Here is a 22,921-nt window from a genome sequence, read left to right as displayed (position 1 = left end):
GTTTAATATAATTATTCTCTTTCAGTGTAGTACATCTTGACGTCAAAATTATCCCCAAGTATTTAACTTTATTCGTAACTTGAATTTTCAATAAGTCTGCCAACTCTTCTCTTTGCCTTAATAACATATTTTTTGTCAGAATCTTTGTTTTGTCTTTATTTATTTTCAAGCCAGCCATCTCACCATACGTCTCTATCTTTTCCAGTAGTTTTAAAGCTGTCTCTAGAGGATCTTCCAGAATAAAGACCAAATCGTCCGCAAAGGCTTGCAATTTAAATTCCTCCTTTTAACTTTCATTCCTTTTATATTTATATCCTCTCTAATATTTCTATTTAATACTTCCAAAGTCAATACAAATAACAAAGGGGATAGTGGACATCCTTGTCTTGTGCCTTTTTAATATTGATAGAGTCTGTAAATTCTCCATCTATCATCACTTTTGCTGTTTGCTTATAATATATAGCTTCTATTGCTTGAATAAATTTTCTAGCAAAACCCATCTGTTCCAATAATAATAACATAAATCTCCAATTCACGTTATCAAATGCCTTTTGAGCATCTAAAAATATCAAAGCCATTTGCTTTTCAGGGTGTGCTCATAATATTCCAAAGTGTCCAAAATTACTCTCATGTTGTCTTTAATTTGTCTCTTTGGTAGAAATCCATTCTGATCAGAATGAATAAAATTATTTAAGTATTTTTAAGCCTTTCTGCCAAAATTGAAGCAAAGATTTTATAATCTGCATTCAATAAAGAAATAGGTCTATAATTCTTAATTTGTGATGGGTCAGTCCCTTCTTTTGGAATAAGCGTAATATAAGCTTCTGACCATGTTTTAGGTATTTTCTTATTTATCATAACTTCATTCATAATTTCTAACATTGAAATGCTCAGTGATTCTTGTAATGTTTTATAAAATTCTGCCGGAAACCATCTGGTCCTGGTGCTTTCCCGTTATTCTGTCTATTAAGTGCTTCAGTTAATTCCATCATTGTTATAGGATTTTCCAACATTTTCCCAGTTTCATCAGATATCTTGGGTAGGTTGGCATTTTGTAAATACTGTTTAATTTTCCCCTCATCAAAATCCTCCTGCTTATATAATTGCGCATAAAAATCTCGAATAATTCTCTTTTTCTCCTTATTACCATGACAGACTAGACCCTGTTCATCCATTAACTGTGGTATTCTCCTTGATTCTTTCTCTCTTTTTCTCAGTTTGTATGCTAACCATCTACCTGGCCTGTTTGCATCCTCAAAATAGTTCTGTTTAGCACTTCTAATTTTTTGCGCCAGTTCTTCTTTCTCTGTTTGATCCATTTTATGTTTAATTATATCCATTTTAAATTTAATATCTTTTTCTGTGGCATTCTCTGTAATTCTTTTTCCAATTTTTATAATCATCTTCTAAAGTTTTAATCATTTGCCTCTTTCTAATATTTTTTTCTTTGTGTATTCCATTATCAGTCCTCTTGCATATGCCTTCATTGTGTCCCAAACATTCTGTATTGAAGTATCTTCTTTTCTGTTTTCATTAAAAAAAGAAGGCCAGTTCTTTTTCCATCCACTGTATAAAATCTTTTTCCTTTAAAATAGTATTATTTAATGTCCATCTAGATCTTCTTTTTGTCCTTTCCATTTAATTGTCATTGGGTTGTGATCTGCCCATGTACTTGTTTCAATATTTATTTCTTGAATATTAGATAATAATTCTGTTGACGTCCAGATCATATCTATTCTGGACCATGATGAATGTCTATTCGAGTAGAAAGTATATTGTTGAGTTTTAGTATTTCTTTCTCTCCATATATCTTTTAGATTTAATTCCTCTATCATTTCAAAAAAGGATTTAGGGAGGATCTTCCTATTTTGTCGTGTTATTTTTGCTGTGTAGTCCAATTCATTGTCTACAATTCCATTAAAATCTCCATTATAAATATATTAGCGTAGTCCAGTTCAATTATTTTCATATGTAACTTTTATAGAATCTTTTTGTTTATCATTCGGAGCATAGATTGCAACCAAAAGTATCTTTGTATTGTTATCCACTATTTCAACCATTAATACTCTTCCATCTTCATCAGTATAAATCAATTTTGCTGAAATGGTTTCTTTAATATACAATACCACTCCTCTTTTCTTACACTGGGCCAAAGAAGTAAAAATTTTCCCTATTTTTGGTCGCACTAATAATTGTTGATGTTGTTTTTTAATGTGTACTTCTTGTAAACAAATTATATCAAATTTTAATTTCTCTATTTTATGAAAATTTTCCTTCTTTTAGTAGCTGAATTCAGTCCATTTATATTCAAAGAAATCAATTTTTTTTTTCCTCCATAGTTATGATTTATATTTAGGTCTAACGGCTCTCGTTGATCTTACTTCACGTTGTTCTTTAGTCTCCACTTGTCCACCTACTGCACCTTCTTCTTTTCCCATCTCTATTTGGTCCTCTTGAAATTCAGTTAAGGTAGTCTCTTCTTCTATCTCTGTTTCTCTTCTTTTAAAAAATTCCTTATAAAACGATTCTGCTTCATCAATTGAGCCAATTCTGTATCTCTGTTCTTTCCATGTAACCATTAATCCTTCTGGAATCAACCATCTGTAATTCACCTCCTTTTCCAATAATACTTTAGTCAGGAAACGATATTCTCTCCTCATCTCTCTAATTTTTCTGGGTACTTGTTTTAAAACCCCAATCTCTTTATCTCCATATTTCAATGTCTTCTCTCTTGCCGCTTGTAATATCTGCGTTCTGATAGATTTTTAGTAAATCTAACATGAACTTCTCTTGTAACTTATTCCTCGATGCATATCTTGTAAAAACTCGGTATATCTCATCTATTCCATCCATCATTTTTTCCTCTGTTATTTCCAAAGCTCCAGCCAAGATTTCTATCATTACTGCAGCAAGATCTTGTCCTTTTTCTTCCTCTATATTTTGAAATCTGAGGTAATATTCTGATCTATCCATCTCCCACTTCACCATCTCATTCTTGTTTTGTTCAAGCGTTGTCACTCTGTCATCAATATTTCCAATTTTCTCATCTCTTTGATTGTCTTTCTCTTCTAATTTTTGCAATTTCTCATCTCTTTGATTGTCTTTCTCTTCCATTTTTGTAGTTTCTCGTCATACTTCGCCATCATCTGTTGGATATTTTCAATTTTTGTTCAATACTCCCCATCCTTTGTTCAATACTCATTTTAAGTTCTTGAATTCCTTGCATAACCGTCGTTAGATCCGTTTGTCCTTTATCTTGCTTCGCCATTGTTGAAAGTCGTCCTCCAATTGATGGGGAGGCAGGAGCAGAAGTTGATGCGCCAGAAGGTAGAACTTTCTTACTCATTTGAATAACTCGGAATCTTCCCACTCTTTTAATCCAGTTGGCAGTGTAACAATTATAATCCAATTAGGGAAAGGAAAAACGTAAAAAAGAAAAATCAGTAAAAAAAAAACACCAAAAAGCCCAAAATTTAAAAAGGAAAAAAAGTTTCAAGGAAAAAAGAAAAATTGCCACCAGAAAAATTTCTTTCTGAGAAAGAATGTTGTTGAGTCTAATCTTCTACCTCATTATGAAATTCCCCTCCCAAATTCCCAGGCACTGAATGTGGCAGCCTCGAAGCTTTCAAGTAAAAAATGGCTTCCAAGGCTGACAGCATGCTGATTGAGGATTCTGGGAGTTGCAGTCCACACATGCTGGCTGGGGAATTCTGGGAGTTGAAATCCACACATCTTAAAGTTTCTGAGTATGGGAAATGCGGATCTAATACAACATCTCTCTTAACTCTGTCTGTGCTACACACTAATGGTTTGAGATTGTACGGTAATGTCACACTGCCTTTTCTTAATAGTTTCAATTTCTAATTCCAAACCTAACTGATTGCCTGAAAGTTCATTATAACCTGTAGACTGTCAGGAGGGTCTGTGTGCACCCTGATAGATTTTCTTGAGAACATGTATTAATTTGCTTAATCTTCTTATTCAAATATTTTAAGAAACCTGCACGATATCGAAGAGCTATAAGCTATGACAGCAAAGAATATTACATGCGCTTGGCTTCTGGAAACCCAGCTGTCTTTCAAGATGCCATTGAAGAGAGTTCTGAAGGGGAAGCTGCACAACAAGAGCCCGAGCACGGCGAAGATACGATCGCAAAAGTTAAAGGTTGTGTTTTCTTTCCTGTTTCCCCCACCCCCGCCTCAGTTAGGAATTGGTGTCTATTTGGCAAGTTAAAACTATCAAGGACACCTTTCTGTTTTGGGGAGATAGTTAATGAACTATTATTTTATATAAACAGGCAGAAGTGAATCATTTTTCATCCAAATGTCAACAGTAAAACTGCCCAACCAAACAGCCCAGCCAAAGAATCTTGCCCTGTCAAAGAAACTTGACAGGGCAAGCCAGTGGAATGTAAACTGAGAGCAAACCCTCTTCCTTTACTAACACCTAGTCTGGGTAATGAAATGTCTGCAAGAAAACAGGCAAGTTCAAAGAGCGCCAAGAACCCCTCACCTCAACCCTGAGCTACAAATATTTTCCTTTGCTGAATCATTTTTACATTTGTAATTTAGGGCCAAAATGACTTTCTTTTTCGCTGAAATGTTCCCCCCCCCCCTTTAATATGTAATCAGTATCCAAAGGCAGTCATGGTATTTTATTAAGAATACGATCCTCTAATTTCGCCTTGTGGGGCCGGATGCCTCACACGCAGGCCACACCCACCCCAGTTCCGCAAAGGCAGAAACCGTCGCAATATGTCACATGATGCGATCGAGTTTGACACTCCTAAGGAGGCATAAAATATTGCAAAGGTGGCTTGCACTCTTTTTTTGTTTTGTTTTGTTTTACTTTTATTCTATCATCCTTTCTTTCTTGTTTATATGGATGGACGAATCAATCCACTGCTTGCCCAGGCCCAATTTCTAAACCTTTCCCATCCATCTGTAGCTTTTACTGTATCTTGTGGTCCACGTGTGAACCAATCAGTTCACGTTTTTACCTCACTTGTCTTTTGGTGCTCAAGAGTATACATCTGATGTCCTCATTCTATACCCAAAGCAGGCCTCTTCAGTAGCTTAAGAGGACAGATTGTGATTTGCCAAGATTATTTATTAAGTTTCATTGCTAAGCAACACAATGGAACTATTGACTGCCTTTGACCAAGCAGCTCTTAGTAAAATTGAGATGTTGATTTAACTTTTTTTTTTTAATTGGATCAGTAGCTGCTGGTTGCACTGAAATTTTGTCTTCTTTTAGATGTGATCTTTACAGGCATGGCCATAAATCTCAAAAGGGCAGTAAAAGAGGCATTTATTTCAGTTGACTTGCTGATTTGCAGCTCTGTTCAGCTACGGTACAAAGCCTGTTGACAGTATAAACATGTGGTTGATGTATTCTGTTATACAATGCAGTTCTCGTTAAACCACCATTAAAGCGATCTCGTTCGGCACCTGATGGGGGTGATGAGGAGAACCAGGAGCAACTCCAGGATCAAATAGCTGAGAACAGCTCAATAGATGAAGAGGAAAAAACTGATAACACAACTTTGCTTCGACTGCTTGAAGAAGGAGAGAAGGTACATAATATTGACTTCCGTTCTATACATCACAAGATCTTCTTCTTGAATATAGCAATAACACTTAGACTTATATACCGCCTCACAGCACTCTCTGAGTGGTTTACAATATCAGCATATTGCCCCCAACAATCTGGGTCCTCATTTTCCACACTTTGGAAGGATGGACAGTTAAGACTGTGAGGCCTTTCAGGATCAAACTGCAGGCTGTGGGCAGAATCTGCCTCCAATACTGCATTCTAAGCACTGCACCACCAGAGCTTTTATTATATTACTACTAGATTCCTAAAATTAGACATCCGCTTTCAAATTAACATGGACTTAAGTGTGATTTTATGAAAGGAAGAATCTTTTTACCAAGTTGTCTTATTAATTGAGACAGAATGTTCCACAGAAAATCCTGTTACAACTGTGAATACTAATGAATGCTAATAGCCTAGGGATTGATTTAATCTCCAGTTAAGCTCTTCTTTTTACTTGTTTGCCATAAGAATAATTAAACTCATGACTTGACAAACAATATTAAATTGGATGTCAGTGGTTCACTGAAGTTTAAGCTCATCTTTGTCTGCTAAGCTCCTTTAAATATATTTATATCAAAGTTGACTAGCAAGTTGATGAAAAATAATGGTCAGATTTCCAGGGAACTGCTGAGTGAACTTTGAATATATAGACATACATAAAGCTAGAGATAATGGATTTAAATATTTTAAATAAAATGTATTACTGATGTACTTCAAATATAATATTACTAATAAAATTTATAACAAATTAGTTTTGATTTTGTAGGAATTAATTGCTCCATATTTTTATTTTATTGGAAGTAAAATAATAATCTTGAATCATCTCTTTCAAAGCAGCCAATTTACCCAAGACTATCATATTTTTAATAGCTTGATATTTTTTGTTCTTTTTGAATAATGTCATTTACAATTTTAATCCATCAAGTGTACCTGTGTGGGTATTTACATGATTTGTTATAAAAATATTTTGAGTATTTTTAGGCAGCATAGAATTATATTTTTAAAATATTTTTAATATTCAATTATTACTAGTCTTTATAAACAACATTTTTCATTTAACTTTTTTCTTTACCATATCGTTGAAACCCAAGTTAAATTATTTTATATTCTATTAACATTTTCCTAATTGTTCACAAATAGTTCATTTTCAAGAGAGCCCGGTATACTTTGAGTTTTCTATAGTTCATGGGATTTCTGCAGCTATCCACCAAATTCATTTGTTCAAAGTCAAGTTTAGGAGAAGCAGCAGCAGAGCCGAGGGGGGAGTCAAGAGAGGACTTGGCCTAGAATTACATGTCCACAAACACTTCAAGTGCCCCCCCCACCCCCAGAATTCCACCAATTTAGTGCTGACCAGCAGGGAAGGCCAGAAATGATGATTACATGATTCCAGGACAGGGTGGCTATCATAAATATATGACAGTTGCCAAGCACCCAAATTTTGATCATGTGACCACGGGGAATGCTGCAACAGTGGTTAAGCGTGCAAAAGTAACACGTTACTTTTTTCAAATTGTAACTTTGAACAATCACTACACAAATGGTGGTGAACCTATAGTCATTATACTTGAAATAAAATGGTCATTTAAGGATTCTTCTTCCTTGAAACTTCATCCTGAATTAAAGTGATTTTCTTCCAAAACCAAAAAGAGGTTTTGTGTGTGTGTGTATAAGAAACAGACATCCTGCGATCTCCGGAACTTAAAATTACATTTATTGTACTTACTAAGCTTTCATCAGTGTCTGCTTAGTAAGTACAATAAATGTAATGTTAAGTTCCGGAGATCGCAAGATGTCTGTTTTCTTCTTTTACAAGTATACCTGGAACTCGTATTTTTAGAATGTGTGTGTGTGTGTGTGTGTGGGTGCGTATTATAATAAGCTTGGTGCCATTCTGTTTGCAACCTATAAAACAAAAATATACTTATATCTTGAATACTGCATAATTCTTTGTACTTGCATGCCTCCTTGGAAGATTTGAATATTATTCTATCTATAAGAGAGGAGCATACAACGTTAATTTTATTTTCTGAAAGTAATACTGGTAGGCAGGCCTTGATGTGTTTTATTTTCTTATAGTTTCTAGTTTCTTCCAAGCTATTTTTACTAAAACAAAATAATAAATTATATGTGTGTGTGTGTATGTATGTATATATATAATAATAGTTTTCTTACAAAGCTGAATACCATATATATAATAATATTTTATATTATTTTATATAATAAGACTTTATCTGCTCTTGATTAAATAATGTTACAGATACAACACATGTATCGTTGTGCCCGGGTTCAAGGATTGGACACCAGTGAGGGACTTCTTCTCTTTGGAAAAGAACACTTTTATGTGATTGATGGATTCACCATGACTGCTACACGGGAAATACGGGACATTGAGACCCTGCCTCCAAAGTGAGTAATGCTTTACCACAGTGGATAGTGCAAGAGAAAAATGTGAGATATGTGAAAATTTATATGCAAAATGTACAAAAAAATTGCTCTTAATTCTACTTGTGGCACGATGAGATAAATAACACTAAAAATATGATGATCACTGAAACAAAATGTGAAAAATGAAGAAAGTAAAATCTACTGAACAACATTGTAGATTGATAATTTCACTTTTATCCTCCATCTTACTCTCACTTATTTCTACAGTATGCACGAGCCTATTATACCCCGAGGCGCAAGACAAGGTCCAAGTCAACTCAAAAGAACATGCAGTATATTTGCCTATGAAGACATCAAAGAAGTGCATAAAAGAAGATACTTGTTGCAGGTGGGTATGCAAAACTATGCTTGTTTGATATGTGATACCTAAAAGCATCCTGTGTGTTTAATGGGGAATAATATTTTACAGATAGGACTGCATATAGGTATTTTTATTTTATTTATTGTTTCATTCAAGCAAAGATTAAATTTATTTCTTGGCTGAATAAAAATGTCAGCTGCTTGGAACACATTTTAAAAAGGCATTTTCTATTACAGCCAATTGCTGTTGAAGTATTCTCAGGTGATGGACGCAACTACCTCCTGGCTTTTCAAAAAGGAGTGAGAAATAAAGTCTATCAAAGGTACTATGATTTTTTTCTTGGTCGAGTATCTGCAGCTAACATATAGTGGGTGATAACATTAAAATGTAACATTTATTTAATGAATGTGTTCTATTAATTTGTTGCTATTGAGTTGATGTCCATTTCTAATCTGAATGTTTGGTTTGTTAATTGCATTGTTTTCTTAATTTTTAAAAGGTTTTTGGCTGTAGTTCCATCTTTAACTGACAGCTCAGAGTCCGTCTCTGGACAAAGACCTAATACCAGCGTAGAACAAGGGTAATCATTTACATTGTCTGCTTCTGTATAATTCAACTCAAAGCTCAGTTTATAAGCAAATGTTGTAACAGATTGGCATGGAAGTTTAAAAAACAGTATTCAGTTAAATTATAATTTTCTATTTTTCATCTAAACCAGAAACTAATTTAATCAGTAGTTTTAGGAAGCACCTGTCATTTTATTAAGTCAAAATATAATTGTTGGAACATGGTTGATATTATTGTGACTCAACTTTAAAATGTAATATTTAAGAAAAAAAATTGCTGAATTTTGCTGTACTTTCTTATCTAACATAGATTGTTCTAAATAAAGGTAAATAAAGCAAATTTTGGGATTTTTTTTTGAAAAACAAATGTTTATAAAATTCTAATTAGTGGATTCCTTTCTTATATTATTCACTTCCAGAAAATAGGACCATTTTTCTTAACTATTCACCAGCTCAAACACTCTATACCTAGATACTGATAATTTCTTATGAGCTCAGAAGTGTAAACATGTCTTCTTCAGCAGCTCTTTTAAAGTAGATAAAACTGAGAAGTTTCCCAAGATCATCCAAGTGAGATTTGAAATTTGATTCAGGAATTAGAGATTTTTCCCTATCTCAATATCATACTACATCTAAATAAAATTATTCAGACCAATTCTGAATAAAATTAATTGAAATTCACGTTTTTAGTGAATGAATTAGTGACACTTCTGAATTTGAATGTAAAATTAAGCATTTGTATTAACTTAAATATGTTTGTTCCTTGCCATTTTTGTTCTGTTGGATTATTAATTCTGTTAATTCAATGGATTAAATTTTCCTCATTAGATCTGGCTTGCTGAGCACTCTTGTAGGGGAGAAATCTGTTACACAAAGATGGGAGGTAAGGATAAATAGTTCTATTTAATTTTTACATTGGGGTGAAACAGAATATTGAAAATGCAATCTTGGAGCTTTATGTTCAGGTTATATAAAGCAGTAGACAAATGTACATTTTGAAGTTTTGTAATTGACAAATGAATTCAAATGTTGGTGTTTCTCTTTCTGTCTCTCTCTCAAGAGAGGTGAAATCAGTAACTTCCAGTACCTGATGCACTTAAACACTTTGGCGGGCCGATCCTATAATGACCTTATGCAGTATCCTGTCTTTCCATGGATCCTTGCTGACTACGATTCAGAGGTAAATACAGACTCCAATGCATGGCAAAGTTGAAAATAAGCCTACATTTATTCCTAATGAGGGCTAGAAAACTTTTTTGCTTACTTAATACATAATAGCAATAGCACCTAGACTTATGTAACGCTTCACAGTGCTTTACAGCCCTCTCTAAGTGGTTTACAGAGTTGGCATATTGCCCCCAACAATCTGGATCCTCAATTTACCGACCTCAAAAGGATGGAAGAGTAGCATCTAGATATTTGAAATGATCCTTCAGCGTTCATTCTAAATTCTGTGGCTAGATATAACTTGAATTGCTGTAGAAAACAAGAGTAGCTTATAGGAGCCTCTGTGGCACAGTGGTTAGAGTACAATACTGCAAGCTACTTCTGCTGCAGCCAGCTGCCTACAATTTGGCAGTTCAAATCCCACCAGGCTCAAAGTTGACTCAGCCTTCCATCCTTCCAAGGTGGGTAAAATGAGAACCCAAATTGTTGGGGGCAATATGATGACACTGTAAACTGCTTAGAGAGGGCTGTAAAGCACTATAAAGTGATATATAAGTGCTATTGCTATTGTCTTAAAATGAGATGTCCATTCTTAATTGATTAATCTTCACTGTTAAAATGCACTGTATTATTAATGTTAAATAATAAAGTTGGTGATTATAGTTATAATTATGTTATTAATATTGTTAGTGAATTAATTATCAATTCATAATGAGATTTTGGACCTAAAGAGTCCTAGAGATCCATCTGTGATAAAGGCTCATGTCAGAGAATTACTGTTAATCCAAGATGAATTTGTCTGGCTTATCAAGTATGATCGCCGTCTTCCTCTAATTTTAGTGGCCTTTGCTAACCCTTGGATGGCTTTTATTTCTCCTTCTTTTCAAGGAATTGGATCTTAACAACCCAAAGACATTTAGAAACTTGGCCAAACCAATGGGGGCCCAGACTGATGAGAGATTAGCTCAATATAAAAAGCGCTACAAAGACTGGGAAGATCCGAACGGTGAGTTCTTAGCCTGGGAATCTGTCGGCTGTGTGAATTTCTGCATGCAGGTAGTCCTCCACTTACAACAGTTTGTTTAGTAACCGTTCAAAGTTCCAGTAGCACCGAAAAAAGTGACTTATGGCCGTTTTTCACACGACCATTGTTGCATCCCCATAGTCCATGATCAAAATTCAGACCTGTGGCAACTGACTCGTATTTATGATGGTTGCAGTGTTCCAGGATCATGTGATCACCTTTTGTGACCTTCTGAGAATCAGAAATCAATGGGGAAGCCAGATTTACTAACTTAACAACTACGGTGATTCACTTAACAACTGTGGCAAGAAAGATTGTAAAATGGGGCAAAACTTCCTTAGCAACTGCCTTGCTTAGCAACAGATATTTTGGTCTCAATTGTCATAAGTCGAGGACTATCTCTATATAACATGTTTATTTTTTAAAAAAAAAAGCTTACCGTAATCTATTATCTTTACTATTTTACAAATCATGCTAATTTGTATCTTAATAGCAGGTATTACATCAATATTTCAAACAAAATATAAGCAAATTGTTTTAGCTGGTAGAGTTGGTTTGGAATTTTGACTAATGTCATGGATATCATTAAAAAAGTGGCTATGATTATATAGTGGTTCTATTTAAAAAAGCCAATTTCTCACTGAACTAATAAGTAAGTTTGAAGTAAACCCAAATCCTCTGACTTTCCATTTACAAAGTATTTTCGGAAATCCATTTCAGTGAAAGATGAGCTTTAAGTGAAATGACTTGTGCCCTTTGTGAGAATAAAAATGGGTATTAATTGTCAGGCATTTCTTCACTTAGAACATTGTTTTTCAAACTAGGCAACTTTAAGGTGTGTGGACTCCCCAAATTCATGCTGGATAGGGAATTCTGGAGTTGAAATCCAAATATTTTAAAAACTCAAGTTTATAAAACACTAACTTAAAAGCATTTCCAGCCAGTTCCTTCCAAATTAAATTTAAAAAGAAGACAGTTTTTAAAAGATGAATCACAGTATCCTAGAATTGGTATAAGCAGAGGTGGTATTCAGCAGGTTCTGACCAGTTCTGGAGAACCGGTAGCGGAAATTTTGAGTAGTTCGGAGAACTGGCAAATCCCACCTCTGACTGGAGATTTTACAGTATCCTTCCCCTGCCACACCCACCAAGCCACGCCCAAAGAACCAGTAGTAAAAAAAATTGACTGGGTATAAGCCAAGCTTCAGGGTTAGCCTTTGGATACACATGCTAATAAATAAATTAAAAAATCCTTCAGCATTTAGGATAGCCCTATTTACCAGCATAACTCTTCCCCATTCTTTCTCTATAGCCATAGATTTAGCCGTGTGACATTCTTCCATTATGTAATAAATCAAGAGATGAATGAATAAAACTAAAAGTGAAATGGTCTATGATTTATAAGTTGTATTTACTCCAGTTCCTACTTCTTTTGAGTCAGAATCTTAGTGACATAAAACATTGAAACAATAGATAAAATAGAGGATATGCTCTCCAAACCGTAAGAGTTTTAATATTAATATGGTATAGCTCATTTTTCTCCACATCCAGAGTGTCAAAGCCATGGTTTCATGTTGTTGTCACGTGAAGTATCGCAACCTTCCCCCCCTTCACTAAACCGGGGGTAGGCGTGGCCAGCGTGTGATGCATCCAGCCTGCGGGCCATGAGTTTGACACCCCCGGTCTACATTAATTTAAAAAGATACATGGTTTCCACCTGGTTTCATCAATTTCATTTGGTTTAATTAGGGTTGAGAATCAACCCTAATAATCTTTCTAATGAGATAAGACAGGGGTCTCCAACCTTGGCAACTTTAAGACTTGTGGACTTCAACTCCCAGAGTTCCTCAGCTTTTCTGGCTGAGGAATTCTGAGAGTTGAAGTCCACAAGTCTTAAAGTTGCCAAGGTTGGAGAACACTGAGATAGGATATATAAATGTAGTTTCCAGGGAAATTTGCTGCAGCTCCATTGAAGAACCTTTGAACTAAATTACTTTATTACCTTCTCCTCCTTCAAAATCTCTTAAGCTTGTTCATTCACTGAAGCTACTGAACTGGTCGAGTTTACCTTTCATTTCACTCATGCTTTGATTAATATTGTTTTCTTTCAGGTGAAACCCCGGCCTATCATTATGGCACCCACTATTCATCAGCAATGATAGTAGCTTCATACCTTGTGCGAATGGAACCTTTCACACAGATATTTTTAAGACTGCAGGTAAAATATATAGCTTCCTTCCATTCTGTGTTTTGCAGTGCTTGCTTTGCAACATAATTCTCAGCATACTTAAGTCTGCATCAGCGCATTGCTCCATGCAGCCATTTGTCACTCTTAAGCCTGTTAGGTATTTTTTGTCCTTGTTATTTATCATGCCAGAACGTTGTGAGTTATGTGTGTGGCCAGACGGTGGGCAAATTTGTTTTTAGATGTAAATTAGTCCTGCCAACTTTGGAGTAAATCTCATGAGTGACTTTGTCCTGAGTTTTGACTTATGACCACAATTGAGCCCAACATTTCTGTTGCTAAGCGCGACTGTCATTCAATGAGTTTTGCCCATTTTACAACCTTTCTTTCTTGCCACAGTTATTAAGTGAATCACTGCAGTTGTTAAGTTAATAACATGGTTATTAAGTGTTATTAATAACATGGTTATTAAGTGTTATAAGGTGGTCACAAAAGGTGACACATGACCTCAGGTCACTGCGACTGTCATAAGTATGAGTCAGTTGCCAAGAGGTTGAATCACGTGACCGTGAGGATGCTGCATTAGTCGTAAGTGTGAAGACTGATCATAAATCACTTTTTTTCAGTGCTGTCGTAACATTCAGCAGTCATTAAACGAATGATTGTAAGTTGAGAACTCCCTGGACTATCCCCAATCAGAAAGTGATACTGTATCCCAAAATTAATAGTCCGTGACGGATCTCTTTTCGAACTATTAATTTTTTATGTTTTGAAGTATAGTTATTTATTTACTTATCAATCACCTGGGTAACAACTGTATTAACATAGCACTAGAGGAGTGAACGCTGTGTGATTTATTTTGCTAGTTGTGGGTTTGAATTAGTTGAATTAGTTTTCTTTGCTCTGTTTTTGTTCTTTAAAATTTTGCAGGTCATTGACTGAATAAATATTATTGATTGATCTTTAGCTAAGTTCACATGCCACTCTCATCCCCGACTTATATGGGAGGAGATGAAAGATGGGTATTATTTTTATTTATTTATTTCAATGAAGATATCTAATTTGATGAAAAGAAGGACTAGGGATGACATAATAGCAGTGTACCAATATCTGATGGGCTGCCCCAAAGAAGAGGGAGTCAATCTATTCTCCAAAGCACTTGAAGGCAGTACAAGAAGCAATGGCTGGAAACTAATCAAGGAGAGAAGCAACCTAGAACTAAGGAGACATTTCCTGACAGTTAGAACAATTAATCAGTGGGACAACTTGCCTCCAGAAGTTGCGAATTCTCTAACGCTGGAAGTTTTAAAAAAGATGTTGGATAACCATTTGTCTGAAGTGGTGTAGGGTTTTCTGCCTAGGCAGGGGGTTGGACTAGAAGACCTCCAAGGTCCCTTCCCACTCTGTTATCCTGTTATATCCTTTTCCTTCCACAGGGTGGCCACTTCGACTTGGCCGACAGAATGTTTCACAGTGTGCGAGAAGCCTGGTACTCTGCATCCAAGCACAATATGGCTGATGTCAAGGAGCTCATCCCAGAATTCTTCTACCTCCCAGAGTTGTTGCTTAATTCTAACAACTTCGATCTAGGTGAGAGAAACTATTTTTCAGTTACAGGTAGTCCTCTACTTATGATGGCAACTGGGACCAGAATTTCCCTTGATAATAATCAAGGTGGTTGTTAAGTGAGCCCTGCCCAATTTTACAACGCTTTGTGCCACAGCTGTTAAGTGAATCATCGCAGTTGTTCAGTGAATCAAGATGGTCATTAATCGAACCCAGCTTCCCTCACTGACTTTGCTTATGGGAAGGTCAAGAAATGGTGACCCATGATCCCGGGGCACTAAAACCTTTGTAAATTCGTGCCAGTTTGATTGTGGAGATACAGCAAGAATCATAAATGTGAGGCGCAATCATAAGTCACTTTTTTCAGTGCTGTTGTAACTTCAAATAGTGAATAAACCAATGATCATAAGTTTGAGGAGTGCCTGTATATTCTTTAGATATTGTGGTCCAAAGAACATAAAACTGATTTATAATGTGGTTGGAGAACAAGGATGTTGCCGCTTCACTAGGAAGAACAAAACCAAAACCTAAATTCCACTGGAAGACTAGAAAAGCACTTCATTGAGATTGGTTATATCAGTGGTAGTCAACCTGGTCCCTACCACCCACTAGTGGGTGTTCCAGCTTTCAGGGGTGGGCGGTAGGGGTTTTGTCCCCTACTTTATAAATCACCATTACTGTGGAACCGGTGGGCAGTTAGAGAAAATTTTACTACTATCAGAGATACAAAAGTGGGCGGTAGGTATAAAAAGGTTGACTATAACAGAATCTTCCAAATCTAATTAAGCTGTAGTGTCAACTTATAAAATATTTCTATGGTCTTTTTAGAGTTGTCAACAGAAAGGGAGGGGGAAGCAGTGTAGCAGCTTGCAAAACCGAAACTGCATTCCACAAATGTTTTCAAAGATAGCAACTAGGTGACTGAAGTTTCTAGCGTGCAAGATTCTAACCTGGAGAGCATGATTGATGACTCTTGGCTATGGATGTCTCCCATTGGAGAATATGAATTACGATACACCCAGGAGGTGGAGGGAAAACCAGGATCAAGGGTGACAATGAATGATGTGTCTCAGAGTCAGCTATACCTAGGCAATGCCAGCATGTTAACTCCCAATAAATCCTTTTTAAGTTTTGGAAGTTTGGCTCGAGACTCATTATTTAAATGGGGGTAACCGCTGGAATCCTGACATATACCTTTCCTCCTTCTTTTACTCCAGTGTATCAGAGAGTCATTTGCCTTGAGCCACCTCCAACTACAATGTGTTTTCCAGTAATTAAAAAAATGCTTCACACCCCCCACCCCGTCCCTTGCTTATTTCTTGCATAATTCTATACTTGGATGGATCAGAGTTATATTGTTTAGATCAGCGATCCCCCAACGTTTCTGGCTTGGTGGCCTGGCGGAGGGGGTGAAGAAGGGATGGTTCTGAGCGCAGTGGTTAGAGTGCAGTACTGCATACTACTTCTGCTGACTGCCGGCTGCCTGCAGTTCGGCAGTTCGAATCCCACCAGGCTCAAGGTTGACGCAGTCTTCCATCCTTTCGAGGTGGGTAAATTGAGGAGCCAGATTGTTGGGGACAATAGGCTGACTCTGTAAACCGCTTAGAGAGGTCTGTAAAACACTGTGAAGCGGTATATAAGTCTAAGTGCTACTGCTAGTTCTGTGCAAGCGGTAAGCATATGTTCACGGGCAAAGCTACATTTGCATACCCGCCACTCCTGCAAATACAACTGCGTGTACGCACTCACCCACCACTTGCGCGGCCCGATTCCAAACAGGCTGCAGCCCACTCATGAGCAATGGCCCAGGAGTTGGGAACCCTTGGTTTAGATAGAGGTGTGCAAAAAATAGACCAGGAATGCTTTGTGGTACATTTATGACTTGTTGGCAAGAAATCACCTAATAATGTCATGATAATAGTTTAAGAATAGGAAGCACCTACTTAATTTATTTTGTTTTAGTAAAAATAGCTTGGGAGAAACTTAGAAACGGGTTCATAGTTTAATAGAGTTCCCCAAATAAGAACTATCCTTAATCTTTGACCTGAAAGAGTCATATTCTTTTAATTGTGTATTTTCTTTATATGAAGCGCTAGGTGGTGGATCTCGGCCTTCTTATAAGAAAATAAACACACCGAGGCCTGCCTATTGCTTTCAGAAAATAAAATTAATGTTTTATGCTCCTCTCTTATAGATAGAATAATATTCAAATCTTCCAAGGAGGCATGCAAGTACAGAGAATTATGCAGCATTCAAGATATAAGTATATTTTTGTTTTATAGGTTGCAAACAGAATGGCACCAAACTTGGAGATGTAATCCTTCCTCCATGGGCAAAAGGAGATCCCCGTGAATTCATTAGAGTACATCGGGAGGTAATACAACTTTCTGTTCTAAAAACAAGAGATAGAGAAATTGAAAAAAAAAGAGTAGGCAGACATAACTGTCTTCCATCCATTGTTTGAGTTGCATTGTAATAAATTGAGAGAATAGAATAGAATAGAATAGAATAGAATAGAATAGAATAGAATAGAATAGAATAGAATAGAATAGAATAGAATACCTTTATTGTCATTGCATTCCACGAATACAATGAAATTTGAAAACTACTCCAGCACAGTGCCCCAAACACCACATCACAATCACACTACAGAATTTTAAGAATCATAATCATAATCATAATCATCATAATAATAGGACTAAATCACACTGTTTGATTCAAGACAATTACTGCCTTGAAAAAGAAACTGTTTCTCAATCTATTAGTCCTCATTTTGCTCCTCATTTCAGATCCAGTTTGCTGTAGAGGTTCTAATCCTATCTTAGGCACAAAAGTTAATTGGGTGACTTTGGTACAATCACCAGGAGACTTGAGTTCTAGTCCCACCTTAGGCATGAAAACTGACTGTGTGACTTTGGACCAATTACCAAAAGACTATGAACTTTAGTTCTGCCTTAAGCACGAAACCTAGCTGGGTGACCTTGGTCCAATCACCAGGAGACTATGAGTTCTCGCTGGGTAATTTGGGGTTGGCCCCTCTCTCTCAGCCCAACTCACTTTACAGGGTGGTTGTGCAGACAATAGAAGGAGGAAGAAATATAAATTTCTTACCTATGTTCATTGCCTTGAATTATTTATTTAAAGTAATAAAGGAGGGATAGAAATCTATAATAAATATCCCAGTTTACATTTTTGCTCAGATAAAATATGGAATGAATTATTCTTTTTTTCTGGAAAAATAATCCTTGAGTGCAGGTAAGTCACCCTGTTTCTTTAACTGTTACTCTTATTCCTCCATGGTGAATAGAACAAATGGAATAGGTTGTCTCGATTTAACCTCTATATTCTAAATTGCAGGCCTTGGAGTGTGATTTTGTGAGCGCGCACCTACATGAATGGATTGACCTAATCTTTGGCTATAAACAGCAAGGGCCAGCTGCAGTAGAAGCTGTCAATGTTTTCCACCATCTCTTCTATGAGGGGCAAGTGGACATCTACAACATCAATGATCCATTGAAAGAAACAGCTACAATTGGATTCATTAATAATTTTGGGCAGATACCTAAACAGGTAGCATTTTTTTGAAAGAGTTTTTACTCACATTTTGGGAGATCTGTAAGATGTATGCTTTTCCCAGCTGCCTTCGAGATATGTTGGGATTTTGGTAACTATAGCAACTCTGTAGCTCTAGAAGCACCAGTAAAGGAGAATATTTGAAATGAGAGGTCTTTGTTGCTCTCTGAGCTTGGTTGTTTTCTTGCAAACGTTTCATTATCCAAACTAGGTAATATCCTCGGTGCTAGTAAGGGACATCTAGAGTGCTAATAAGACATATAGACATTAACAATATCTACATATTATGCAAAAGAAACAAAAGGGCCAAAAACCTCTCCCCACCACCAATCAGCACCCAGATGAGCATAGATTAACACCAAGATTAATATCAGACCAATAATCAAGTAAATACCCCAATAAAGGAACTGCCAAACAAGCCAATGGTAAACAGCCCAACCAAAGAACTTATAAATCCACCCTCACCGACACTGACAGTGCAAGCCACTAGAATATAAACAGAGTGTAAACCCTACTCCCTACTAGCACTGATGATGCTACTTAGTTTGGGTAATGAAACATCTGCAAGAAAACAACCAAGCTCAGAGAGCACTAAGGGCACCATAGTTTTAGGAGTTTCTGGAAATTGCAAACAAAATTCTTCCCAAAAGCATTGAGTTGGAATGCACAGCTTCAAGGAAGAAGTTTTAATCACATAGCTGTGTTTATAATTTTATGTTGAAGCATTGATGCTCAGATATTTAGAATCAACCAGGGGTGGGATTCTACAGGTTTGCACCTATTCGCTAGAACCGGTTGTTAACATTCTAAGCAGTTCGAAGAACCGGTTGTTAGAAGAAATTACTGGCCTAATCCTGTAAGGAAGGCAGGAAGGAAACATTCTGGTGTTGCTTACAGAAACTGCCTCTCCGTTAACCCTTATTACATTCTTGGCAGGACTAGACTTCCTGTCTCAGGAACGTCTCTGGAGTTTTTTCCCCCCCTCCTTTGCTTTGGTACTTTGCTTGTGTGGAGTGACCATTCAAAGTTACAATGGCACTGAAAAAAGTGACTTATGACCATTTTTCACACTTATGACTGTTGCAGCATCCCCACAGTCTTGAGAGGCTAGGCAAGGAGATGCATGCCTCGATGTGAGTGATATTGAGTTGGCCACGCCCAGCCAGTAACATGACCACCAAGCCATGTCCACCCAGTCACATAATCACCAAGCCATGTCCACCCAGTCACATGACCACCAAGCCACGCCCACCAACTAAGCCACACCCACAGAACTGGTTGTTAAAAAATTTGAATCCCACCCCTGGAATCAACAGTTAACACATGATACTGCAAATGAGTGATACTCTTGATTTCAGTAGGGGCAGGTACTTGATTAGAAAGATCATTGCATGATAACATAACCAAGTTAAAGGTGAATGGCAGCTGGATGACTCAGAATAGATACTCTTTTATTTCCTGTTCTCATGACTGGGTGATAAGAAGTTTCTGCAAATACTTGAGGTCAAGAACAGTGTAAATAATCATATCTGATTTGGACTTGCATAAATATTCAATATATAGGAGCAAGCTTGGAATGCTATTTGATTAGAAAAACCTTCCAAACTCTTCTGAAATGAGGTTATAAGAAAAAAATGAAATAACCACATGCTTTCAAAGAAGTATTTTTAAAAGATTAAAATTATGGAAAGGTTGGTGTGAACTTGTCAGATTTTCATAATTCAAGGTATATATGGTTATGACAGCTATAACTTGGCATTGTGTGTATTAATTTTATGTTTTCAACAATTTAAGTGACACATCTTCCCTGTTGGATTTTTCAGGCATTTTGATTGAGTGATTGATTGATTAATATGGGCATCCATATTATTAGAAGTCATAAATATTGGAAAGTTGTTTATTCAACATGGGATGATGCGTTGAAGCCATTGAAAACACACTGAATTTTTCCTGTTACTGAAATTCAATTTCTTCTCAATAAAGAATCTTTGTTGGAACTGTGCCTAAGCCTCAGCAATTGAATAAACAAACAAATTCAGGAGATAAAACAAGGAAACTGAGACGTAAATTGTCCCCTAAAATAGCCAGGGATCCAATCTCCCTCAACAGGTTGATAACCCAACCTAAAATTATTCTCACAGAATGATACCATGTGATTGGGATGTTGAAATATGCCTCTTTTTTATGCTTTCTGTTACTGTGTGCATAATACCCCAATATTGCAAGCAGAGTCATGTTGTTCTTCCTTGCAGAAGTACTGAGGCATTGATAGTTGTGTGTGGGCAGGAAAAAGAGAAGTTAAATAACAACATGTACTTGCAGAAAGATTTATGTCGCTGACACGTTTTGAACGACATTTCTGCAAATTAGGCAGTTTTGCTGAAATTCTATCTATTAAGCTTGACATGTTCTCTTTCCTACTGCAGTTATTTAAGAAACCTCACCCACCAAAACGAGTGAGAAGCAGAATTAATGGAGAAATAAGTGGAATTTCTGTTCCCCCTGGCATCACAAACAACAAGATTTTTTTCCACCATTTAGACAACCTCAAGCCTTCTCTTGCACCAGTAAAAGGTACACGTAATCATTTCCCCTTACTCTTGGCCTATTTTAATAGTACTTCATAGTCCGCTTTGCGGTTCCTTCTCTCAAAGTTACATTTATCAGTGAAGTTCAGTTGAGATACCTGGCCTGCCGTCTCAAATTTAAATATTTGCTTACTGATTTCATACATGTCATAAGTTGAGGACTCCACGTATGTCCCTAGCACGGCTTTCTTCAAATTTCATTAGGGGAGTGCTCTATGAAAAGATTTTTTTTCAAAAAGTGAATCCTGATTACCTGTTATTTTTTTTCTTTAAAAACAGAACTCAAGGAGCTGGTCGGGCAGATAGTATGCACAGACAAAGGAATTTTGGCTGTGGAAATGAACAAAGTTCTCCTTCCGCCCACCTGGAATAAAACTTTTGCTTGGGGTTATGCGGATCTCAGCTGTAGGTTAGGAGCCTATGAATCAGATAAGGTTTGTATCTCTCTGGCTTATATACTGGGTAGAAAAATGAATTGAATTATTTGGGTCAAATGCATTGTCTCAATAGTGGGTCTTGATTAAACTATTTATGTCAGGGCTGTCCAACTCCCGGTCTACAGTCTGAATGCATCATGCACTGGCCATGCCCAACACCCAGTATATAGGTCCCAATATGTCACGTGATACTGCCATGACGACATGAGTTTGACATCCCTGATTTTTGCATTAAATATGTACAATTTTCCTATTCTGCCTATTTTATATGGAAACTGGTCTGGTCTGGTCTTGCCTTTTGGCATCATTCGCAAATAAAGTCACAGTTGATCACTTTCAAAAGAGTAGAGGTAGCCACTTTTTCAATTTTCCACTATTTCAATCACGTGTAACCCATTTTAGGGAGGGGAGTTAAAATGAAAAAGAGAGACAGGTCTCTGATTCCAGAATCATAAGGTAGAAAATGTACTATTAGGCCCTTCTTGACCATTTATCCAAATTAATCTTGGATCTTTCAAGCACTGCTTCATAGCCAGTGTCCTCAGTTTACCATTTATACTAATTCAATGACAGAATAGTACTGAAGGAAGAGTATACAGGTGAAACTCGAAAAATTAGAATATCGTGCAAAAGTTCATCTATTTCAGTAATGCAACTTAGAAGGGGAAACTAATATATGAGATAGACTCATTACATGCAAAGCAAGATAGTGCAAGCTGTGATTTGTCATAATTGTGATGATTATGGCTTACAGCTCATGAAAACCCCAAATCCATAATCTCAGAAAATTAGAATATTGTGAAATATTCTAGGCTCAAAGTGTCTCACTCTAATCAGCTAAGTAAGCCATAACACCTGCAAAGGGTTCCTGAGCCTTTAAATGGTCTCTCAGTCTGGTTCAGTAGGAATCACAATCATGTGAAAGACTGCTGACCTGACAGTTGTGCAGAAAACCATCCTTGACACCCTCCATAAGGAGGGAAAGCCTCAAAAGGTAATTGCAAAGGAACTTGGATGTTCCCAAAGTGCTGTATCAAAGCACATTAATAGAAAGTTATGTGGAAGGGAAGAAAAAGGTGCACAAGCAGCAGGGATGACCGCAGCCTGGAGAGGATTGTCAGGAAAAGGTCATTCAAAAGTGTTGGGGACTTTCACAAGGAGTGGACTGAAGCTGGAGTCAGTGCATCAAGAGCCACCATACACAAACGGAACCTGGACATGGGCTTCAAAGGTCATATTCCTCTTGTCAAGCCGCTCCTGAACAACAAACAATATCAGAAGTGTCTTACCTGGGCTAAAGAAAAACAGAACTGGTCTGTTGCTCAGTGGTCCAAAGTCCTCTTTTCTGATGAGAGCAACTTTTGCATCTCATTTGGAAACCAAGGACCCAGAGTCTGGAGGAAGAATGGAGAGGCACACACTGCAAGATGTTCAAGTCCAATGTGAAGTTTCTACAGTCTGTGTTGATT

The 22,921-nt window shown here is 36.8% G+C and overlaps 1 protein-coding gene across 7 annotated transcripts in view; it reads left to right on the top strand.

Moving 5' to 3' along the window:
* The window catches only part of WDFY3 (WD repeat and FYVE domain containing 3), a 182,410-nt gene that overhangs the window by 143,190 nt on the left and 16,299 nt on the right, over positions 1-22,921 (top strand). For all 7 annotated transcript variants that reach the window (XM_026683686.2, XM_087962815.1, XM_087962813.1 and 4 more), the window contains 15 exons: positions 3,996-4,164; positions 5,412-5,575; positions 7,859-8,007; positions 8,254-8,374; positions 8,584-8,669; positions 8,847-8,927; positions 9,742-9,796; positions 9,974-10,093; positions 10,969-11,086; positions 13,215-13,321; positions 14,725-14,878; positions 17,137-17,228; positions 18,212-18,424; positions 20,854-21,001; positions 21,295-21,449. In XM_026683686.2, coding sequence (XP_026539471.1) covers positions 3,996-4,164; positions 5,412-5,575; positions 7,859-8,007; positions 8,254-8,374; positions 8,584-8,669; positions 8,847-8,927; positions 9,742-9,796; positions 9,974-10,093; positions 10,969-11,086; positions 13,215-13,321; positions 14,725-14,878; positions 17,137-17,228; positions 18,212-18,424; positions 20,854-21,001; positions 21,295-21,449 — 1,932 coding nt within the window. The remainder of the gene's footprint in view (positions 1-3,995; positions 4,165-5,411; positions 5,576-7,858; positions 8,008-8,253; positions 8,375-8,583; positions 8,670-8,846; positions 8,928-9,741; positions 9,797-9,973; positions 10,094-10,968; positions 11,087-13,214; positions 13,322-14,724; positions 14,879-17,136; positions 17,229-18,211; positions 18,425-20,853; positions 21,002-21,294; positions 21,450-22,921) is intronic.

This window comes from Notechis scutatus, chromosome 4, assembly GCF_049901735.1.
Source record: "Notechis scutatus isolate UNSWTSFEM ecotype Mainland chromosome 4, rNotScu1.2, whole genome shotgun sequence".
Lineage (NCBI taxonomy): Eukaryota > Metazoa > Chordata > Lepidosauria > Squamata > Elapidae > Notechis > Notechis scutatus.
The sequence above is the reverse complement of the archived record's forward strand: the minus strand, read 5'-3'. Positions and strand labels throughout refer to the sequence as shown.